Genomic DNA, 25,757 nt, shown 5'->3' on the forward strand with positions numbered 1-25,757 from the left:
GAAATCAATAAAAGTTAGCAAAATACGAGAAATAAAATTTTCGCATGAACACCAAAATTCTATAATGTTTAAATACGAATTCGATGATGGTTTTAGAGGTTGTGACATAAAATTAAATCGAAAATGCAGAGGACGGCCTTCCACTACTATCAAATTTCCACCGAAACTGTATGATGCACCATTACCAATTGAAGAAAAAAAGCTAAAAGGATTACTGTGGCTGTGTAATACTGGCAAAATACCCACAATGTACCATGGATTTTATAAAAATCTTAATTCAAAGAGTTATGTACCTCCTAAAGTCGAGCTCGAAGTTGATTCAGTTGAGAGCGAAGAAGAGTCGGATGAGGAAAATTGAATTAAAATATAAATCTGCAAATTATATCTGTAGCTTCTTCAAAATGTAGCATTTTATATAAATAAAGTTAAGAAACAAATAATTCTGGTATTTATTACTTTAAAAATATCTCCATCGAAAACTATAGCAACTCATTCAAAAGTCACTTATGACCATTTCTGTCTTAAATCTGTTTTACCCTTGTAAGATCATTATTAAAAGTATCACTTAATGCTATAAAAACATCCATTTAATAGATTAATGAATTTTGGTAACAGTGTAAATACATTTTTATAATTATCTCAATTACACAAAAAATGAGTTACTACAGTCTTCGTTGGACCAGTCGATATGTAATATACCTATTAACAACTTTTCCTAAATTTTGAAAGAAAAAAAAAATACGTTTTTAAGATATGATTTCTGTTTTGCATTGTGTTTAGTGGAACATTTTACATTGAAAACCTATTTTTGAATATTTTTTTGAGCATATCGAGACGCTAGACAGCAAAAAGTGATAAAATACGGAAACAATTTTTTCCTGAAAAAAATTGTATTACTTAAAAGATTTTAGTCCTAGAAGATTAAAATTTCACACACAATATTTTATAGTAAAGATACGCCTGTATAACTAGCAAAATCGACAGTGGTCGCCTGAGCAACTTTATATACTAAAAGTTTTTTAAGAGTTAGTTATTTAGGTAATAAAATTTAAATGATATTAAATTAATTAATATAAATCGAAATATACAATAGAAAATACAATTCTGTATATTTTAAATAATTGTAAATAATAAAACACCACAATAGGTACACAGTTCGAAAAACTGAAAATTTCAGATATTCGCATGTTCAAGCTGTTTATTAAATTACCCTACTTGCTATCTACCTACATTCATTCTCTATCTGAACAGCGTAAAGCGTTTAGCACAAGCGAAACTTTATAATTTGTCGTAAAGCTCTTGGGATATTTTAGTTTTAAAACAGAATTTCAACGGCATTTACTTTTTTATTGAGAATTACAGTATTCGTATTAACTCGTATATTAACTACATCAAACATTAAAAACTTAATTTAAATATTAAATAAAGCTATTCAATGTTTAACGATGTAGATAATAAAATACCTATGGACTAACGTTAAAAAATGATATATTTTTAAACATATTTAAATATCGTATTCCCAAAGCTTTCCATATTAGGCTAAATAATTGCCTCCATTTTGCATTGCCAAAACAGTTAGTTCTATACTATAAATTCAATAGGATTGTCAGGGCAGACATTTTGTAGTTCGTTAACACTCGGTGGTAAGCGGCTATATATTTATTTCTTTATTAGCACACAAATCCACTTCTCAATTATCATTTTTGACGGTTATATCTGTTGGAAGTCCGAACTAGAGAAGGTACACTCGCCTTGTTGCGAAATTTATTATTTAGTACCACTTGCAGCTTATCCGTGCCATTGAGGTATACCCTGAATGCCAATAGAGAAGCAGGCGGACACCGTTATTTCTTTTCGAAAGTAATATTCTTAATGCAATACGGCAACATTGTGAAAACTCACCCACAAATAACCATTAAAATCAGGTGGGTGGTAGTATTTCATGAGCGTACCGTCGGGTAACATCATGGCATCAAAACCAACATGCAGTACATCTGTTAATAAACAAAATAAAAAAAGGTGGTTGTCTGTGAGAGAAAAGCAAATGATAAAATCGGTTGATCAGGGATTGCGTAGAAGATATCCAGATATGCTTATAGAGGACGTCGCTGCATTGTCTGGAGACTTAACGAAAGTATCGGCTCGTACGGTTTTCCGAATAATTCAAGGTAACAAACCTATCCAAAAACCAATCCATAAAGGATGTGCAAAAATTGTATTGGACGATAGTACGAAAAGTATAATCCGAAGAAAAGTTCATGGATTTTATTTTAGGAACGAACTGCCCACGTTAAAGGCTATTCACGAGAAGTTAATGCAGACGCAGATGATACTTTAAATAAAATATCCATGAGAGTATTACAAAGAACTGGACTTTCGGTATGTGAAGAGAAATCGGAAAAGTTTGTAGATGGAGAGGGACGAATTAGTGATATGGCGGAGAAAATATTTGCAAAAAATTCGTGATTTTAGACGACTTGGTGAAAAATTTATTATACGGACGAAACGTTGTTGAATGAGGGTCATACGAAATCCAAAGTATGGCAAGACTTGAATATTAAAAGTGCGTGACAGGTTTTCATTGAGGGACTTTCAACCGGCTTAAAAGCACCCTCGGGCAAAGGAAGACGTCTCATTATAACGCACATTGAAAGTGATTCAGGTGTTTTACAAGATGGTTTAAATGTGTTTACCTCAATCAAAACGGGCGATTATCATGAGGATATGAATTCGGATGTTTTTGAAAAGTGGTTTTCATCTATACTGACTCTTGTAGATCCCGGTTTGGTAATTATAATGAAAAATGCACCTTATCGCAGCCGTCGTATGAAAAAATACCGACTTCTGCATTTCGAAAGGCAGATATAATAGATTGGTTAAGAAGTAAAAATATAGATTTTGATGAATCCATGATAAAGTTAAGTTTGGTGTGTAATTTCGATATTGTTTTTATATTTCTGGTTCCAATTTTGATATTAGGTACTTTTCTAAATGTAATATTTGTCATTTTCAACTGTATCAATTTTATTAATTTATTTAACTAATTTATTAATTTACAAATGTATTATTTGTATACTTATTTGTTAAACCTGGTATATATGGTAAAGAGTGGTACAATTTTTTTAGTTATGTGTTGAAATTTCTGTTTGATCTGTCGTTATGACTTGTGAGACACCCAAAATAAGTCTATTTAGAAGGTTCGCTGGAAATGAATTCTCTAACATGATCGTTTTAATTTTTTTAAGACCGGCTGTTCTATATGCAGGATGTGACAAAGTTATAATCCTACTTTTCGTAAACGAATGTACTGAGAAGTAATTAATAAACCTATTGCTACATATGGGTTTTCTATACCATTCTGTTTTTAGAACGTTGTTTGAATCACAATGTAATATCATATCTAGAAATGGTATGCAGTTGTTGTTTTCTAATTCTACTGTAAATTGCAAGTCTGGACAGTAACTGTTAAATATGTGTAGTGTATCCATTATTATGTCTTTAAAAATGGGACACTAAATGCTAACTTGCTAATACAGCTTTCAATTATGTCATCCAGTATAAAGTGGCATAGAATTGATGATATTTCGTTTCCCATGGTGTACCATGTATTTGTTTGTAATACACACCATTGAAGACCAGTATGTTTAAGTCAAATATGAAGGATAGTATTGTTACAAATGAATTAAAATCTATTAAGCTGTGTTGTGAGATGTTTTTCCATTGTTTTTTTTTATAGTATTTATGATTTGCTGTAACGACAAGCTGGTGAACAATGACACTACATCAAACTTACCAACACATAATTTGGGGAAAGTTTGAAATTGTTGATAAAGGAGCTATCTATCTATCTATATAAGGATTTTTACAGCTGTCGCCGCCTTCCTTCTTTCAGCCAACGTCTCCAGTCCTTTCTGTTCTGCTATTCTCCATCTCTGAGGTCTAGTCTTTCCATGGCCTCGTCCACTTCATCCCTCCATGATCTTCGGGGTCTACCTCTTTTCCTCCTTCCTATTGGGCTCCAATCCGAAATCTTTGCTACCTACCTTGTATGATCTGTTCTTCTCACATGTCCATACCAAATTAAACGTTTTTCTTCGATGTAACTAAGTATGTCTTGTTCTACTGCCATTCTTCGTTTTATCTCCTCATTTTTGATGCGATCCATTTTTGTCACTCTGCAACTTCTTATCATGAACCCCATTTCAGTTGCTGTGATTTTGGAACTGTTTCGTTTATTTATTACCCAATTCTCTGCTCCATAGGTCATTATAATGCGTACCAAGGTGTTATAAATTCTCTTCTTTGTATTTCTGGCAATCTGTCTATCCCACAGTACCCCGTTCATTTGTTTAATACATGTTCTTGTCTGTGCTAATCAGCTGGTTATCTCTTGCTCGGTGGTTCCATTTTTTGAGAGTATGAATCCGAAATATTTGAATTTGTCAGTACCGTTAATTTCCCTATTATCGTCTATTTCCAAGTTTCTTACTGGTTCTTGCTCTGTTGTTAAATATTCGGTCTTTTCTAGATTTATTTCCAGTCCATTTTTTGTGTATTCCTTTTCTAATTCTTGGAGCATATAGCACAGATCTTCTTCATCTTGTCATCTGCAAAGCTTAATGTGTACAAGTAGTTGTCCCGGATTGGTATTCTCATCCCTTCACATTTCCTTTTCCATGGTTTTAATATTTGTTCGAGGAATATCTTGAAGAGTGTCGGAGATGTAGAGCATCCCTGCAATAAGCCTTTTGTGGTCTTAAATTTGTTGGAGTATTTATTGCCGGTTTTAACTCTTACCTTGTTGTTGTTGTAAAGGTTTTTTACGGCTTCTATTAACCTCTGAGTTATTCCGATTTCCTTCATCGTGTTTCATAGTTGTTTTCTGGGAACCGTGTCATACATCTTTTATAAATCTATGAATGCCATGTGTACTGGTCTATTTTGTGCAATTTTTTTTTCAATTAATTGTTGGAGTGTATATATGTGGTCTATGCAAGATCTTCCTGCCGTGAACCCAGCCTGATCTTCTCCGATTTTATTTGAGATAGATTTTTCCAGTTTTTCTTTCAGTATTTTTCCATATAACCTGCCCATACATGCTATCACACTGATGCCTCTGTAGTTCCCGCATTTCTTTTTATCTCCCTTTTTATGTATCGAGGTTATATATGCTTTGGACCATTCATCTGGTATTTCGTTCAGGTTTATAGCGTTACTGAACATTTCGTGTATAATTCTGTGTAGTTTGTCCGTTCCGTACTTAATCAGTTCATTAACGATTCCTCCTGGTCCCCCTAATTTTTTGTTCTTTAAAGTCTTTATGGCATTCTTTACTTCCATTAATGTTATCTCAATCTGTTCTCCATTCTGATTTTGTTGTTGTTCCTGTTGTGTGTCTGTCTCTATGAAATCTGGGCGGTTTTCTGTGAGTAGTTCTTTATAGTAGTCTTCCCACTCTTTTTCTGATATGTATTGTATTTGAACCTTTTCGTTGTTATTCTTCCTTAAAGATTTCAGTATTTTCCAGGATTCCGAATTCCTTGTTCCTCCTATGTATTGTTCAATTTGTGCACTTGTTTCTTCCCATTCTTCATTCTTTTCTTTGCCCTTCTTCGTTTTACTTCTCTGTTTTTCTCTTTGTACTTCTGTGTATCTTCTGGGGATTGGGTCCTCATACTTTTCTTCTCTTCTTTGTTTATTTTTACTTTGTGTTGGGTATTTCTTTTCTCAAGTTTCCCCAAAGCTTCTAATGCCGCCTTTTTTATGCTGTGTTTGACGTGCTCGTACGTTTCTTTGACGTTTCTGAAACCGAAATCCTGTAACTTCTGGTCCAGTTTTCTCTGGTAAGGTCCCTTATGGATTCCTCTTGAAGTAAATTTATGTTGAACTTCGTTTCTTATTCTTTCTGTTTATTTTCTACTTGGTCTTCTTCGTGTTCTTTCTTTCTTCTAGTTTGGGTGTTCAACGTGTAGGGAAACCCCATTTGTGAAATAATTAATCGGTGGTCAGTGCCACATTCGGCTCCTCTCTTTACTCGTGTATCTCTAATTTTGATAGTACTACTTTTGCTGACAATTATTTAATCGATAATGAATCTGATGTTTCTCGTTGTTTGATAAAGTATAAATACACTCCTGAATTTTATATATTTTTTGTATTTTTGTCTATATTTAACCTGTAATCAAGACCTTTATTTTCTATCATGGTGCTTTATGAACCGTTATTAAAAATGATGAAACATAAATGCACATCATTTCTTGTGTTTTCGCAAAATAAAAGATCTCGGAAATTGAATTTTCACATGAAATACTTAGGACGGAATCGCAAGAGAAAGACGGTACCATTGATATTAATCACTTCCAAATGGATGCCTACCTATATTCTTTTTAAGTCGCAGTTCCCATTAATTTAATTTCTTTAATTTCTTTTGTCTCTAATTTATTTCCTTTCTATAAAGCGCAGCAAATGTACATTTTATACACCGGCGCTTCTCTTCAGTCACGAAACATTTAAAATTAGGCCAATTTTTTAATGAGTAATAAAAATGAAATACGTAGTTTTATATCTAAATTAAAAATTTTAATTATACAGTCTAACAACGTAATAAAGATGGTTTTTTCGTTTTTAATTCAAAACGAACTATAGTGCTTATTTATGTTAAAATAGTACAAATATAGAACTCAAAAGACATTTCTTAATGGGAATATAATATGACACGAGCTTGAATAATTAAATTTATACGTTTCTCTATATGTTTCTCAAAAATAGTAAACTTAATGTAACTCATTAATTACCATGATCTCCATTTGCGAATAAAGCACCTGCGTCCTCACAGAATCGTCATGTTTATTCATTAATCCGTGAGTATTAAATGACATTCATGTTAGTTAGCTAATGTTAGTATGTTAGCTAATATAATCAAGTATCACAATTGTAGAAAGTGACTCATGTTTTAATTATTTTTTTTGGACCAGTAAAATTGGACGTTTACCCAATTCCATCTCCAGAACGTCCAGGACTTTCTAGCCCTTCTGACAAAGAAAAAATTTGTTAAACATTTTTTGTCTTGTTATTGATGCATGATAAATAACTTTTACTATTTAAAAATAAAGTAGAGTAGAGTATTTATTTAACTACATAACAGATACAAATATTGTTTGTAGCAAGTCAAAAAAAAACATACTTAGTATTAAAAAAGGAATATAAAACGTAACTTAAATATATACAAACAAGAACACATATTAAACAGAAAAACATTTTTATGGCAAAGTTACGGTAAGCAGTTCAGTGGATGTTCTGCAATGAGTCATATATTCTTCTGAGTAGTAACAACAATGTTTTAGAAGATATTTTTTTATAACTTTATCGAAACTATTACAGCTTAGCTGTTTTATACTTTTTGGTAAAATATTGTAATAGTTATAATTAAGATTATTTTTTTCTGAAAGACTTAATCTACAGCGATTTGTTCGTAGGTAGTGACAGTTTCGCGAATTATGAAGATGGACATAAGACTGCTTTATTAAATGGGCACGTTTTCTATTTATTTCAGTTAGAACTTAAAATATCAACAGAGTAGGTAGCGGCATAATTTTGAATTTGATAAAGAAAGGTCGGCAGTGTTCTAGATAACTAATCCCTGCTAAAATCCTGACAGCTTTCTTTTGCATTCTAAAAATTTGAAGTGCATTTGTTGAATTACCCTATATAATTACACCATAGTTTAGGTGAGAGTGGAATAAAGAAATATATGTAATTTTTAATGTTTCAAAGTTGACAACCCTTGCTAGTCGACGAATAACAAATAATGAACTTGATAACTTTTTCTTAAGTTGTGAGATATGAGCTGACCAGTTGAGTCGATTATCTATGGTTATTTCCAATAGTTTAACAGTCTCTTTGATAACTAAATCATTGTGTAAATTACTTGCAGATATAAGTCAATGTTGCGTTTTATCAAAGTTAAGTTTTAGTTTGTTGGCAGCAAACCATAAGCTAGATTTAGTAGAAACTTCCTCATGAAATATTTTTAAATCATCAATTATTTTTTCGTGATATAAAGTATGCCGTATCATCTGCGAATGGTATGGTTTTGTACGGAGATATGAATTTAGGAAGATCGTTGACATAAATAATAAACAAAAGAGGTATTAAGACCGAACCTTGTGGGACTCCATGTTTTATGGATATAAAATCGGAGAGATGACCTTTGGACACTGCTACATATATAAGAAGTTATAAGCTTAAAAGGGATACCTCTGATTCTATAGTAATTTAATTTGTGGAGCAAAATGTCGCGTGAAATGCAATCAAAAGCCTTCGACAAGTCGCCAAGAAAATTGCTGTGCGATTGCAACATTCAAGCCCCTCAATAACCTCGCTCACAACATTAAATACGGCGTTCGTAGTAGAACGAGCACTTCTGAATCCAAATTGTGAATTGCTAAAGTGATTATTTGACTTAAAATAAGAACACAATTTGTGTAAAAGATATAATCTTTTAGCGAAAGCCGCTATCGCTTTATTAAATTAAATGGCCAAATATATGGCCTAGGAGGACAAATTCGTTAAACTTCCCGTGCTCGAATCGGTATCAATAAAGTGTTATGATCATTTCGGCCTAGCCCAGCCTCATCAGACACTTTGGACTGATACAACTTCAAACTCGGAAAGTCCAACGAATGTCTCCCAAAACTTCACTACAACAGTAGTTAGCTACAAAGGCGCCACCTGCTTTGGCGGCCGTGAACGAAAACGATATGATAATATCGTTTTCTGTATCCTCTGCGCTATGCGAAATGTGTAAAAGATATAATCTTTTAGCGAAAGCCGCTATCGCTTTATTAAATTAAATGCCCAAATATATGGCCTAGGAGGACAAATTCATTAAACTTCCCGTGCTCGAATCGGTATCAATAAAGTGTTATGATCATTTCGGCCTAGCCCAGCCTCATCAGACACTTTGGGCTGATACAAATTCAAACTCGGAAAGTCCAACGAATGTCTCCCAAAACTTCACTACAACAGTAGTTAGCTACAAAGGCGCCACCTGCTTTGGCGGCCGTGAACAAAAACGATATGATAATATCGTTTTCTGTATCCTCTGCGCTATGCGAAATGTGTAAAAGATATAATCTTTTAGCGAAAGCCGCTATCGCTTTATTAAATTAAATGCCCAAATATATGGCCTAGGAGGACAAATTCGTTAAACTTTCCGTGCTCGAATCGGTATCAATAAAGTGTTATGATCATTTCGGCCTAGCCCAGCCTCATCAGACACTTTGGGCTGATACAAATTCAAACTCGGAAAGTCCAACGAATGTCTCCCAAAACTTCACTACAACAGTAGTTAGCTACAAAGGCGCCACCTGCTTTGGCGGCCGTGAACGAAAACGATATGATAATATCGTTTTCTGTATCCTCTGCGCTATGCGAAATGTGTAAAAGATATAATCTTTTAGCGAAAGCCGCTATCGCTTTATTAAATTAAATGCCCAAATATATGGCCTAGGAGGACAAACTCGTTAAACTTCCCGTGCTCGAATCGGTATCAATAAAGTGTTATGATCATTTCGGCCTAGCCCAGCCTCATCAGACACTTTGGACTGATACAACTTCAAACTCGGAAAGTCCAACGAATGTCTCCCAAAACTTCACTACAACAGTAGTTAGCTACAAAGGCGCCACCTGCTTTGGCGGCCGTGAACGAAAACGATATGATAATATCGTTTTCTGTATCCTCTGCGCTATGCGAAATGTGTAAAAGATATAATCTTTTAGCGAAAGCCGCTATCGCTTTATTAAATTAAATGCCCAAATATATGGCCTAGGAGGACAAATTCGTTAAACTTCCCGTGCTCGAATCGGTATCAATAAAGTGTTATGATCATTTCGGCCTAGCCCAGCCTCATCAGACACTTTGGGCTGATACAAATTCAAACTCGGAAAGTCCAACGAATGTCTCCCAAAACTTCACTACAACAGTAGTTAGCTACAAAGGCGCCACCTGCTTTGGCGGCCGTGAACGAAAACGATATGATAATATCGTTTTCTGTATCCTCTGCGCTATGCGAAATGTGTAAAAGATATAATCTTTTAGCGAAAGCCGCTATCGCTTTATTAAATTAAATGCCCAAATATATGGCCTAGGAGGACAAATTCGTTAAACTTCCCGTGCTCGAATCGGTATCAATAAAGTGTTATGATCATTTCGGCCTAGCCCAGCCTCATCAGACACTTTGGGCTGATACAAATTCAAACTGTTTTACACATTTCGCATAGCGCAGAGGATACAGAAAACGATATTATCATATCGTTTTCGTTCACGGCCGCCAAAGCAGGTGGCGCCTTTGTAGCTAACTACTGTTGTAGTGAAGTTTTGGGAGACATTCGTTGGACTTTCCGAGTTTGAATTTGTATCAGCCCAAAGTGTCTGATGAGGCTGGGCTAGGCCGAAATGATCGTAACACTTTATTGATACCGATTCGAGCACGGGAAGTTTAACGAATTTGTCCTCCTAGGCCATATATTTGGCCATTTAATTTAATAAAGCGATAGCGGCTTTCGCTAAAAGATTATATCTTTTACACATTTCGCATAGCGCAGAGGATACAGAAAACGATATTATCATATCGTTTTCGTCACGGCCGCCAAAGCAGGTGGCGCCTTTGTAGCTAACTACTGTTGTAGTGAAGTTTTAGGAGACATTCGTTGGACTTTCCGAGTTTGAATTTGTATCAGCCCAAAGTGTCTGATGAGGCTGGGCTAGGCCGAAATGATCATAACACTTTATTGATACCGATTCGAGCACGGGAAGTTTAACGAATTTGTCCTCCTAGGCCATATTTATATTTGGCCATATAATTTAATAAAGCGATAGCGGCTTTCGCTAAAAGATTATATCTTTTACACATTTCGCATAGCGCAGAGGATACAGAAAACGATATTATCATATCGTTTTTGTTCACGGCCGCCAAAGCAGGTGGCGCCTTTGTAGCTAACTACTGTTGTAGTGAAGTTTTGGGAGACATTCGTTGGACTTTCCGAGTTTGAATTTGTATCAGCCCAAAGTGTCTGATGAGGCTGGGCTAGGCCGAAATGATCATAACACTTTATTGATACCGATTCGAGCACGGGAAGTTTAACGAATTTGTCCTCCTAGGCCATATATTTGGCCATTTAATTTAATAAAGAATACAATTGTTATTTGATAACCTTTTCAATCACTTTCCCAAAAGTAGAAACAATACTTATTGGTCTGTAAATGTCAGTTTTTGAGGAATCACCTTTTTTGTAGATTGGTAGTACTTTTGAGTATTTTAGTACTTCTGGAAATACTCCAGTTGATAGAATTAAATTAATAAGAATGAGTGAAAGGTGTTAAAACTATTTGGTAAGTTTCTTTTAAAATTTTGATATTCAATTCGTGAACGTCCCTATAATTAGAATTACTAAGAGACTTTATTATTTGAGAGACCTCTTCTTCCAGAACGGGACGAAAAAAAGCACTTGCTCGGAGAAGGATAATTTCTATAATTGGCGAGGACATCGACGTTAATAGTTGGAATAGATATTCTTTGCAATTGTAGTAAAAAATTGATTCATTTCGTCTGCAGGTAGATCAGGTTGTACCGAACTGGATCTTGTGTAGTTTAAATTTACTATTTTCCAGCAGTCTCTAGGTTAATTATTGGAATTAGTAATAAAATTACAGTATGCTGACTTTTTACCAATTATATTAAACTTTTTGTGGTTTATATAATTTGAAAAAATCGGAATCTTTAGTGGTATTTGCAATGTGTTTAATAAGAGAAAGATTAGATCTGTAAGACCTTAATTCATTAGTAAACCATTGCACAGGTTTAAATGTTAATTTACACATGTTATTTAATTTTAAATTTTGTTCACTTTGCCAGTGCTCCGAAAAACATATGACGTCAAATAATTTCTGATCCCCAAGAAAAACGTTGAAACAATCATATCGAGTTTATTTGAAATACACTGCAAATTAACATAAAACATGCTTACCGTACCTTTTCGAATTGGTTTATTTTGATAAAATTTTGTACAAGCTTCTAGGTTTCTTCCTCCTTCTTTTTGTACTGATAATTTCTGTTGAAGTTAAATCTCATAACGGCAGCTCCTTTGGCCCAAATATTAGGACTGAAGACTTCGTCAATTTTATAGAAAGGGAAAGTTACCTAATATGTGGAGTATTTGTCAGTCTCAACTAAAAATTTTAGATCATCGGCTTTCATATCAACATCAATGCGGGACACATGTACATGACCTTGTCTAGGAATGGTGTTTACAGTAGACAATTCGTTGATTCTAATAATCGGTTTGTATTTGTTTTCCTTTTTCGGTTGGATATTCCAAGATTAGTGTCCTGTTTTTAGATTGTTTTTATTTTCCTTTTGTTTATTACTTATGTATGAATGAGGTAGACTTGTGTTTTTGTTTAATTACATTTTAATGGGTTCTTGACTGGTAGAACCTGAGTTGGTCGGGCCAGCTTTATTTACAGTGTTTTCGATAGATGACGTTGGAATGGGCATGGCTGAATTTTTATTATATTTATCTTTTAATAAAGAAATTAAATCTTGTTGCTCTTTCGTACGTTTTTCTAGATGGAATGATAGTTTACTTACTGCTCCGAGTTCACTTTTTATTTTAGTAAGTTCCTTGTTGGTCTTTATACACTGTTCACACACAATAACGTCTAGGTTATGTTCGACATTAAATGCTTTAATACCTTTTTACACTGTTTGTGTTAATTTATTAACGTAATCTGATAACTGAGGATTAGAACCGGACAGTGGTAACTTTAAATTCACTAATATGTCAATTAATTCCTGCTTTTTTTGCTTATTTAGTTCCGCTGTTAAAACTGCGACTTACTATCGGAAGCCATTTTGAGTATTCGAGTATATTTTTACACAAAAATAGTTTTGCCCGTTAACGGGTTAATGAGTTAAGGTAACTAAAGGACTACATTAACTCATTAAGTCCCTGATATAGTGGCCGACACATCTTCGTTTTTTTAATATAGACGTGAAAAAGACCTTCTAAAATGATGAAGAAAATGCAGTGACACCAAACATGAGAAAACCAAATTATTATTTACTTTATATTACTCGAACAATCAAGTCATTTTGTTTCAGAAATATAATGACGTAGAATAAATGACCAGAAAGGTATATAACTAGAAAAGTCTTTAGACCAGAAACAATTGAAGATTAAATCCAATGTAAGATTTATGCTGTCAGCATATAAAGCAGAATAGTCCAGTCGTCAGAGATTTGATCCCTAAAAATGATACGAACAAGCTGAATTCTACCGAGAAAATCAATTTTGGGATTTTTTGTGATTTGTTGCACCCCAAAAGTGCAAAAAAGCAACTAAAATGCAAACAAATTAACAACATGCAAAAAAGTTTACACACTCCTACCCCCGCGTCCAAGAATGTGTACGCCGCCGCCGTAGAAAAAAACATTTTAAATAAAAAATGTAGCTGAGATAACTCCAAACAAAAATATTTATTGTATACAATAAACCGTTCTCTCAGAAACAACGCTTGAAGGCACCCGCGATTTTGAATGTCAGTTACGAGGCGAAATCAATTTTAAATAAAATTTTGTATCAACTTGACGGTAAAAATTCGATATCTTCTGATCAGATTATCTTATCTACAAAAATTAAAATGCGTTATAAAGGTGAAGAGTGCAGCTTTGGTTTAAATTAAGTCAGTTTCTAGAAATCTGTTCAATAAATAAACATTGCGCGAATTTTGCCATTTTTTACGATAAGCGTAACACTGGCCCTGTTACCTTCCTTGTATACCGTAGGTAAAAGAAATAGCAGACTACCCTACTATAATCCCAAAGCTACGTTAGCGAAATAAGGGGAGACTAGTATGATTATTGTTTTTTAAACACTTGAATTCATGTGAATTGTAATCAAAGTTTTCTTTGATTTAATTTAATTTAATTGCCATTCTTCTCACACCTCTTTCTCACATAAACTAGGGTTTATGTGAGAATTTTTGAAACCATTATGTTAAAGTTTGTTTTTATATTTAGAAACTTTCGCTATTATGTAATTTGGGAGTGTGGGGTTTAAGCTGCATTTTTGTTAATTTTTTCTTGTGACTGTAACTAAAATGTTTAGATTAATTTCAGTCTCAAGAATTTAATTTGATATACAGAAAGTGGGTTAATACTGTACAATGAAAGTTTAAAAATAGGGCACCACAATCTAGTAAACTCGTTTAACGCTGGCAGTTAACAGTTCAATACTGGCCTATCGGTTTTAAATTTTTCCAATCTGCACCCAGACGGATTAAACCGGGTCGTTGGGATCCTTTAATTTTACAAAGCTTGAAGGGAATGAGTAAAAAGAGAATTTTTTTAATAAGGACGATATGAATCTAAGAAATCAGTTGATTTTGCTTTTATTCGTTTATAGTTTACCATAGTAATTAAAATAAGATTATTTATCTTATCACGCAATACAGTAATTATTGTTTTTTATTGTATTGAGAATATTTATGGTTTCAGCTTTTAATATATAAATATGTATATATATATATACATGTATGTATATATTATATACACATATGCCCAAAAGTTTGAAATATTGGAATTTATTGATTATTTATTGATTTATATATATAAACCTTTGTGAATAGGTAAACATCATTTTGTTTCAATTCTCAACAATACTAAATAAATCCCAAAACCAGATAAACGATATGTAAAAAATTATTTTATTCTCTTGGAGTGAAAAACTTACAATGTACAACTTGTACATGTACATGTACATGTACAAAGTGTAATAGGGCGATTGTTTCGCTTCTTGATGCGTGTTTTGAGAATGTTCCAAGCATGTTCAGGGGAATTCGAGGGTCACTGTAATGTAGATATTCCTTCTCCAGAAAATTTTGTACTGCTGCTGTTCGATGAGGAGGTGCGTTGTCATGCATAAACACAAAATCATCACCTACTGCCCCTCGGAATAGACGTACGATAGGATTTAAAACTTCCTCGATGTACACAGCAATGATTCTTCTCTCCAGAACCAGCAGTGGCGTCCGTATACCACTCACAATACCACCCCAAACCATAACACTGCCACCTTCAGATGCGACACGAGGTTGGGCTGTTTCTAGTCGGGCTTGTCGTCCTGAGGCACTCCAAACCAGTGTTCTTCGCGAATCAGATACCAAGCCAATTCTTTACTCATCAGAGAACATCACGTTATCCCAGTTAGGACTATGATGCACCATTTCTCTAGATCATTGCAACCTCACTATTTGGTTTGGTAGGTTAGTTTAGGAACACCTAGCGGTGTTCCGCATTTAGTATAAGTGTTATTGTTTGCCGTGAAATATTCAGTCCTTAAAGCTTAGAAATTTATCTGGATATCACTTGTAGATTCCAGACGATTTCTACGAGCTATCAATGTTATTTGCCGGTCTTGTGCTGCTGTTGTACATCGACATCTACCACTTCTGTGACGATCCTTGACGTCATTTGTATCTTGGATTTTTTTAAATTTCAGATTCAGTACTCTGAGTAACATCAACAATATTTGCGATATAACTTTGACTAAAGCCCTGTTGAAACATGGATCTAAATCTGCCAAAATGACATTTTTAGACATTTTCTAGACATTTTTCTAGACATTTTTAAACGGCTCAATTCAAATTTAAAGACTGAACTAATATGTAAACATACAAAAACGATTCAAATTTTTTATTTTGAATTTTTTATTTATTCATATATATATATATATATATATATATATATATATATATATATATATATATATATTGTTATGTTTCATTTTATCAATCAAAGATAAAATAAAAATTTTATTTGGTTATCAAACGCGGGCACATAAATTTGCAACGCTATGTGTATCGATTTGTAAATATTTGTTATAAGTTAGTTTTAAGCAGTGGGTTTATCCATAATAAGTTTTACCCTGAATTACTGAAAAACATTAGTAAATATTTAATGTGAATAGACAATTGTTTCCCGATATTTGTAGATATTATATTTTAAAATCCTTTTGTTTTGTTTTGCTGGAAAGGCAAAAGCCACCAGGTAGTTATTGTATTTAGAAAGTATAAGATAAAACGTTATCATTTTCAAAGAATATTTATTTAGAAGCGATGCTTGAGTTTTTCTGATGTAAAATGAGAGGAGGGATAAAGTAATTTTCTGATTGCTTAGTGAGTTTGGAATGGGGATGAAAGAGAGTGAATGTTTGAAAGTTTGGATTAGAAAAGATTATTACGTGATGGGCATCCGAAAGAAGCAAGTGAAGTTTTGTGTAGTCAGTTAATAAGCAAGTACCAGTGTGTTAATTGTGAGAAGTGGGTGGCTGAAAGGTGGAACGAGAGATAGGTCAAAGTTGAGAAGTTGATTACCTCTTTGATTCTATAAAGTCCAAGTGAGTAAGTCACAAGAACTATAACTATTAAAAATATTTGCGACACCAAGTAAAAAAATTTCAATCGCAAAAAAACGCAAAAAAATCGATTTACCAAGACTCTGTACACCGTAAAAAAATTTTAAACAAAAATGTTTATAAGCATTTTTGTGTAGAATGAATCGTTCTTTTAGAAACAACGCTTGAAGCGACCGTCGATTGTGCATATCAGTTACGCGCGTGAAATCAATGTTCAATAAAATTTGTATCATCGGAACGGTAAAAATTCGACATCTTTTAATACAAATGTCCTATTGACAAAAATCAAGATGCGTTTTAATGGAAAAGAGTGCGGCTTTCGTATGCAGTTTTTGTATTTTGCCGAGAATAAACTCAGTTTTTATTAAGGTAAATAAATTAACGTGGCGCGATTTTTGCCAGTTTTTACGATTCTCGTGAGATTAATAAAATTGATCACTTTCATTGACCAGTTGTAGTAAAATTTCCATTTTTAGAGATTAATCTTTAAAACCTATGACATGAAATTTCAATTTTGAGTTGTGATAACAAATATGAGGCATTTGAAATATAAACAAAAAACGCAGAACTTATTGTTTTTCATTACAAACAATCATACGTCACGGAAAATGCATTTAAGAAGACTGTTTTGGATGTAGTTTATTGCAAAAGTTTTGTTCTTTTGAAAATCCTACTAGTGTAATAAAGAAAAATAGTTTTAAATGCTTTAGATCGTTTGTTGTGTAAAAGTTTAAATCCAGCGTTTTTTAAGCACATTTCAAATGCCTCACATTTGTTGCCAAAACTCAAAACTAAAATTTCATGCTATAGTTTTTAAAGATTAGGTTCTACTAATCGAAACTTCATAGTGGCCAGTCAATGAAAAGGATAGATTGTATTGATCTTGTGAGAATCATAAAAAATGTCAAAAATCGCGCCACGTTTACTTATTTAACACCTGTATAAAATCTGAGTCTCTTTGCGGCAAAATACAAAAACTGTATACCAAAGCCGACCTCTTTACCTCTAAAACGCATCTTGATTTTTTTCAATAAGTCACTTAAATCAAAAGATATCGAATTTTTACTGTCGAGCTGATAAAAATTTTATTCAACATTGATTGCGCGCGCGTAACTGACATGCAAAATCGATGGTCGCTTCAAGCGTTATTTCTAAGAGAACTGATCATTCTACACAAAAAATGTTTATAAACAGTTTTGTTTAGAATTATCTCAACTACATTTTTTTCTACGGTGTACAGATCCTTGTTAAATCAATTTTTTGTGTTTATCTCCTCTGCGAAGGGGGTTTTGGGGGTAAGCCCGGGGGAAGAAGTGGTAAACTTTTTTGCATCTTTTTTGGGGTCTCAAAATTAATATTCTTGACGAAATTCAGCTTGTTTGTACGATTTTTAGAGGTTCAGTGGCATTTTTGTCTCTGACGATTGGAGTAAAAGATCTGTTTCTATAATTGCTGAAACCAGACACTATCATTATTATGAGAGACGCTATTAAAAATTATTTAAACAGCTTTAGGTAAAGGAGTGCAGACTACTACAAAGTTAAAAGTATTTCAAGGAAGATAACATACTACCTAGTTAGTAATTTTAAACAGAAATTTATATATATTGTAATATTTTTCACGTTTTAAAACAAGTTTAAACATTTATACACCAAAAATAAATTGTAGCATAAACCAAAGTTATTGGTCCTTTTCACAACTTTCCCCTTTTGCTTACTTTAATTACTTCTTTTATCTTATCTATCACAATTTTGTTTTAGGGCCGGCGTCTTGTTATTAGAGTCAGTTCAAATGGACACTTTATATACGGGCCGAATGCACGGCTTCCCCAATTTGAGTAAAGCCGGGTTAGAGCCGCCCTTAACCGAGGAAAGTATTCTTTCATTGTTGGTTGTTTTAGGCAGCAGCATATCATTGGTGGCACTGGTGTTCGCTTTTATTACTTACAGGTAAGTCAGGAAAATATTCTTAGATATTTTATGCACTTATACTATGCCACAAAGTTTTATTGGTTCAAGCAAAGCTTGCTCATCAAAAATAATATAATATACTATAATATAATATAAATAAAATACTCAAAACCAACATTATCTTTATTTTAACAAAATATACAGGGATGAGTGCCTTAAGAACCGGCAAAATAACGCAAAAGATAGAAAACATAATACGTTGTGAAATAAAAAGAGATGAAAGTAGTAGAGGTGAGAAATTATCGATATTAACCTATAATTTACTTTACATTACATTAGAATTATCGAAAAATTCCCACCTTTAGACGTTAGCTTATGAGCTGGTTGACTTCAGTCATAGTAATACGTACCACGTAATGTAAGTACAAACAGTTTAAGTAGGAGTATTTTTTTTATCCAAAATTAAAGTATTGATCAATAATAAACTATGATTTGAGACGTCGCATACACTCTTCTCAATACAGAATTATCATAGCTTGTTATTCTGTATTCGTCAACACAGAATTAATTATCAAATTACTACTAATTAAACTGTTTACTAACATTTGCTTTATTGCCTTCAATCAGTTTTTACTTTATGCGAAATTTAAAAAATGTAAATGTTCGACGTCATACTTATAATATTATGACTGAAGTCAACTAGCTCATAAGCTAACGTCTAAAGGTGGGAAACTATCGATAGTCCTAATGTAATTTAATGTAAATTAGCGGTTTCTATCGATAATTTCCCACCTCTACTACTTTCATCTCTTTTTATTTCACAACGTGTTATGTTTTCTATCTTTTGCGTTATTTTGCCGGTTCTTAAGGCACTCATCACTGTATATTACCTTGTGTGTGTGTAGCTTAATATATCGTGTAATACTTAGAGCTTATAGCACCTATTTCAGTGTAAAATTATGTTTACCATCCAAAAGTAGCCTAATATTTTTACCAACATTTTAAAATATTCAAAAGGCAACTTTTGTGTTATGTTAATTTGGTCATTATCCCCTTATATGTTAATGATACATATTTGTACTTATGGTTGATTTCCGTAACTTAATACTCGTAGATTGTTTAAAATAAGCGAAATCTCTTTTGGAATGTCATTGTAGCTCTCAGTATGACTAACACTATTTTTTCTGAAAATGACAAAATGGTAAAAATCGATACGAGCGTTTATTCGTGATCTTACGTTTATAATATTCTAGCTGTTGCTTTCTGCACATACGATAACCTTTATTTAATATATAAAGACATCAAAAAGGGAGAAGATTATAAATGTTCAATCTAGAACTCGATGGTTTCTCCTTTTCGCAGTGGTTATGTATTACTACCACAAAAAGATAACAAGCAAGTAGACTATATAAAACTCTATCGAGAGACAAGTAAAATCAAAAGACAAATATACATAAATGTACGTACATTGGAATATAATAAAATATAAAAAGCTGCAAATTTAAATATTATGTGATACGAAACCGATACGACAACCAATATTGAAACGGGTTTACAAAAGGTAAACGAATTTCCGTAAAAACAAAGCTGCCTTAAAAACTAAATATTACGTGACGAGTTAAGGATATTTATATCACACAAACCAAACCGCCCGTCTACACAAGAAATTTTGAGTAGGTATGCTTAAATATGATACAATATGAAAGAACAATGACTTTAACAACTGATCGCTACTTAAATAAAATACAAAGAAATATAATGATTTTATCATACACACCGTTCAATTATTATAATAATGATGTTAAACAAAAATGCAATCGAAAGCAAAATAATTAAATTATACTAAATGCAATTTAAAGGTAATACCTATAAACAAATGTTAATAACAATTAGCAACAGAGACATAAATATACTATAAAATTTATAATATTCAAACGAAAGTAAAATGATCAACATAAAGTTCAATTAAAAGTTTCAAATCGCGACACAATATGAAATAATAACATCAAGTAAACGTACTTGATCTATAACAGTAACAAGATATGGTGTAATGTACTGTACCCTAATGAAATGATAGCAGCAACCGCTATCGAAAAGGACGTCTTCAACGACATACAGGAACCAAAAAAATATTGATGATGGAGCAGCCTCTACCCCTACTAGATGGAACGCCTGATAGTGACTGAGTGCTTGATGGTGACTGAGTGCTTGTTCGTTGGGCCAAGAGTTGTTTTGTATAAGCTGACGTAAGGTGTGGGCGATAATTACCCTGAGATCTGCACTTTTAGCGAAAGACATTAATTTTTTTCATCGTTCTTTGTTAACATACAATGTCTGAAAGAACAGTCTTTTGTCTGCAACAATATATTACAACCGTTTATTGTTCTCTAGCGTCTGTGTTTTTGTATGCGGAATCTTGGTTAAATATACGGGAAGAATCAAAACTAAGACTCTCTTAGTCTCTTAATAATTTAACAAGGTTTATATAAAGTTGTGAAACTGTAACAGTAGCAGTATTAAATTGGAGTAAAAGTATGCGTTATAATGTATACTAAAGCTTACTAATTTCCGTTTTTCTGCAATAGTTTCTTGATTATTCGTTTGAAATATCTTTTAAAGGTTAGACTTGTTTTAGTTTTATAATGGTGTAAATAATTGATCTCAATAGTTGTTGTCAAGGACTCATACCAATTTAGAATTTTAAAATAAAATGATTTCTCAATAGGAAGACTGGTATATATTGCTACTAGATAAGATTTTTTTGTTTAAAATGTAGTATCTATCTATATATAAAAGGCTATGATGACAACTTACACTGTTTGTCCAGTAAACTAACGACGCCATCTAAGAAAGAAATCTGAACTACCACCATTTGACACTTCAATCATATTTTGTTCTTGAAACGATACATTTAATAAATAATACGGTATTAATTAAATATTAATATAATAAATAATTAATTTTTATAATATTTTTAAGGTAGAATTTAATACAAAATAATTTGAACAAAGAAATCTGAACTACCGACATTTCAACCTATGAGTCAATTATAATTTTATTATTTATTAATGTAATTAATAAATAATATTATTAATATTTGTAAAGCACGATTTATACAAAATAATAAAATAAGAAATAAAATTTCTGTAGTTGGTTGTAAACCATAAATCACAAGTTTAGAAGATATATAATTAAAAAGTCCTTTGGATCTACATAACAACAGAACGTTTTCGGACTAAAAGCCCATTATCAGTGCATGTACCAGGTGTGCATGAGTCAAGCCACTAAATATTTGGGTCTTCTTCTTTAAGTTCCATCTTCTATCAATGGTTGGAAATCATCATGGCTATGCGAACTCTGTTGACTGCCGCTTTAAAAAGTTCTGCACTACTGCATTCAAACCATTCCCTTAAGTTCTTAAGCCAGGATATTCTTCGTCTTCCCACATTTCGCTTTCCTCGGATTTTGCCTTGCATAATAAGTTGTAATAATGCGTATTTTTGCCCTCTCATCACATGTCCTAAGTACTTAAGATTTCGTCTTTTGATAGTTAATATTATTTCCGCCTCATTTCCTATCCTTCTAGTTACTTCCACGTTTGACATTCTTTGAATCCATGATATTCGTAGGATTCTTTTGTAACACCAAAATTCAAAGGCGGCCAACTTATTCAGATGGACTTGTTTTAATGTCCACGCTTCTAAGCCATAAAGAAGATGAGAGAACACGTAACATCGAAGCATTCTCAGGCGTTCTAACCTTATATCCCGACAATAAAGAAACTTTTTAAGTTTAATGAATGATGCACGTGCTATTTCAACGCGTGTTTTAATTTCTTTGGTTTGGTCTACATCTGATGTTATCCATGTTTCTAAGTATTTATAGTTATTAACACTCTCAATTGCAGTATCTTCAATAGTCAATTGGATATTTGCAAGAGCAGATTTAGTCATGATCATGCATTTAGTTTTCTTTAAATTTATCTTCAGTCCGTACTCATGACAGCGTTCATTAAGGCGTTGCATTACGTTCTGTAAATCATTGTTGTTATCCGTCATTATTACTGTATCTTACGTTTTGCAGACGATACAGTAATAATGAATAATTAAATATTTGGGTAAAAACCCTTAAAATGTTACAAAATTTGTATGACAACGTAAGACTCCCAATTTTGGGGTTTAAGTAAGAGATGAAGAGATAACTGGTAGTCTATCTCTCAAGAAATACTTCAGCAATGGAATTAACAGATGGTCAGATATGTTAATTCCATTGCTGAACAAGTCACAGTTGACAGTCATTGTTAACAAGTACAAGAAGAAGAAGAAGAAGTTTTTTCTTGTAATATGTATCCTTCCTTTAATCTTTTCATTGTTGTCTACGGTGACTAGTGAGTCTAGTACGTAAAATTTTTAACACTTTAAATATTGTAATCATGGTTAGATTCTGTAAGTCTCTCATTTCTGTTGATTGGCTAACATTTATATACTGTTAAACGGGGTAACTTTACATCATTTTTTTAGTTCACTCGAAAAAGATCTGAACTTTTTATTATAAATATCTATTGAACAGATTGTAATATAGCTCTTAATATAGCTATTTTTTAGACATATTGCATAATTAAAAGAACAATCTAGTTTTATTAATGGTGTATACCCTAGAAAAGTGATACTTTGCACCACTCGTTATTTTGATAATATTTTACTAGATAATGCTTGCTTGTGCGTAGTAGGATATCCTTCTATAGTATTTTAAACTTTGCACCAATTAAACACAAAAAAATGTTCTTTTGCCTCGTTCTTTAAATTTAGACCTACCTACATTTATGAAAGAAGCGTAAAAGTAAAGAGCATTGTTAAAGTTTAAATAAACAAATTTTATTATAACGACAATAGTGAAGATACTAAGTTTGAAACTGATCTCACCACAATTTGTCATATTCTGGAACAATGGACAATCCTCGTCTGGAAATTTTCTTAGGAAGGTTTATGTTGCCAATTACATTGTCGTACGAATACCATATTTTGTCGCATCTTTCTGACCATTTCCAAAACTTTAACGATTTTGCCATAGCATTTTGAAAAATAAAACGTACTCACCATTATTTTTTTAACATCATCTAATTTAGAGTTTTTAATTTTTTCAGCAATATCTGTTCCAAGAGAATCTGAGGCGAGTTTTTTTATTAAATTCGCTTTCTTCTTCCATCTCTTGCAGCTTATTTATTTTATCGTTTGATGAATCTCTGCCTAGTGAAAAGTGGTCGTCCAAAACAATGTCCTTCTCTGAATCATCTACGATTTCTGGCTCAACAGCTTGATAAGATGTAGAAATAGATGCTTCAGTGAGACAGTTAGATCTTTTAAACTGATTTCAGAATGGACAGTACTTTGTCCTGCTGGAACAGTTATTTTCTTTTTGGTACTAAGTATCTTAAACTGTGTGGCTTCCTGTCTTTTATCTTCTAAATACCATATTAAGTGTTTTTGATATCCGAGCAACTTTGTTTATTATTATTTGTTGTATCACTGCCAGTTATCACATAAGATTGCTGAGTTGTTTTTAACCGCTCCAAGAGCTGTACACTGATGTTACATTCTAAGGAACGATACCACATTTTATAAATTTCGACTTTAATATCTCATCGCTATTCTTTTGTATTTTTTCGATTAATGACCGTAAAAGCGTTGAAAAATGCTGTTTCTCAAGTACATTTGATCTACTTCCTACATGGGTTTCCTTATATTCAGATAAAATTTTCCTCCGGGCTTTTTTAATTGGGACAAATAATGCAACATCAAGCGGTTGTGTAACGTGGGTGCTATTCGTAGACAAACATCCAAACACAAATCCAAAACTTTAATATTAATATGAGAAGACAAATTGTCTCCTAAAAACGACCTTCTTTTCCTGATTTTTTTTAAGCCTGGGCAATAGAATAATGTTAAACCAATTTACAAATGTCTGTGATTCAAACCAACCAGATGCAGTATTTGCATAACGAGTACTAGGGGGCCATTTTCAGTCCATGTGTCCCATAATTGGGATTTGTACACCACATAAGGAGGTAGTAGTTTACCAGCTACATTTCCACACATCTAAATCTTTGTTTTAAATTTTCTATGTATTCAGTCATTTGGTCTACATTGAGTGCTGCTCTACTTCTTTTTATGTTTGAGGCTATTCTTGCAGTAAGGTCCTTATGACCACTTAAAAATAATTTGACCCAATCCATACCTGGAGTATTATCCTTAAAACAAGTTATTTTTTCCCTTAGCGATTTAAATAAATATTGATTATTTGTCGCAATTCCATTCCAGTAACAGGAAAACCAGCATCACTAAGACTATGAATGCATTGTACGAAGCACCTTTCCTCTTCGCAAGAGAATATTGGTGGGTATACAGGTTTTCTAGCGTGTACTGCTTTTAATTTGTAAAAAAATAGTTCTCCTTAGAATGTTAAAGGATTCAGCGGCAACTCTTGTACTCATGCCATCTTTTACTGCTGACAAACTTGCTTCAAATCTTCTTCTAAGTAGTCTGCATATTTGCGAGATCCCAGTTTCCTTTTATAACGTCTGGGCATTTTCTAAAAACCATTTTCCTATTTAACTTTTACTCTTGGGGATACTTTGCACGACTTGCAAGTTGGCGGTGCAAAGTATACCCAATTCCACGTGTTAAGTACACATGTAAACAATGTTTTTTTTGTTATTGCTATCCTGGTTTCTAAAAATCGCAATCGGTTATGGTATATGCCATTATGCCATTACACGTGTACTTACCAATTTTTGTCCGCTGGAACTGTCTGCACGGTATGATTTTGCAAAGCCAGAAAATAATAGAATTTCGAGGTTATTATTCGAACCGTTGTTGCTGATAAATATCTGGCGACCGAGGGGACAGTCGCGCGCGTCCTTCTGACGTACTGTAATGTTGTCTATGTGTTCTAAGAGTACATAGTACAAATATCTAAACAAAATTGAGCGTAGGTTTACAGAAAATATAGTCAGTGCAAAGTAACCCCGTTTTCCGGTGCCTATTTTGTTTTCATATCCATTCATTTTTAGGCCACTATTTTGAGCCAATTTTCTATCGGGACAGTTTATTATATTTGATTTACTTTCACATCTCACCGTCGAATAAAAATATACGACAAACCAAGTATATTTCAGATTTATTGCTGTCTTTCACATTTTTAATATTTATTATGATACAATGAATTACAAAATAACACGTTTTTACAAAACAAAGAGTCTGACATGGTGAATTATCCACACAAAGTTGTTGGCTTGGGATATTTATTAGCCTGTTTTAGAATTCCTTTGAAGAGCGAAATGCTTGCCGGACAAAACATTGGATGTAAGCTTTG

The 25,757-nt window shown here is 33.0% G+C and overlaps 1 protein-coding gene across 1 annotated transcript in view; it reads left to right on the forward strand.

The window, feature by feature from the left end:
• LOC140435031 (adhesion G protein-coupled receptor E3-like) overlaps nucleotides 1-25,757 on the forward strand; it is a 799,910-nt gene that overhangs the window by 45,597 nt on the left and 728,556 nt on the right. Inside the window, exon 2 of the mRNA XM_072523706.1 lies at nucleotides 18,237-18,425. Coding sequence (XP_072379807.1) covers nucleotides 18,268-18,425 — 158 coding nt within the window. The 5' untranslated portion in view covers nucleotides 18,237-18,267. The remainder of the gene's footprint in view (nucleotides 1-18,236; nucleotides 18,426-25,757) is intronic.

The sequence above is a fragment of the Diabrotica undecimpunctata genome, chromosome 2 (genome assembly GCF_040954645.1).
Source record: "Diabrotica undecimpunctata isolate CICGRU chromosome 2, icDiaUnde3, whole genome shotgun sequence".
NCBI classification, from domain to species: Eukaryota; Metazoa; Arthropoda; class Insecta; order Coleoptera; family Chrysomelidae; genus Diabrotica; species Diabrotica undecimpunctata.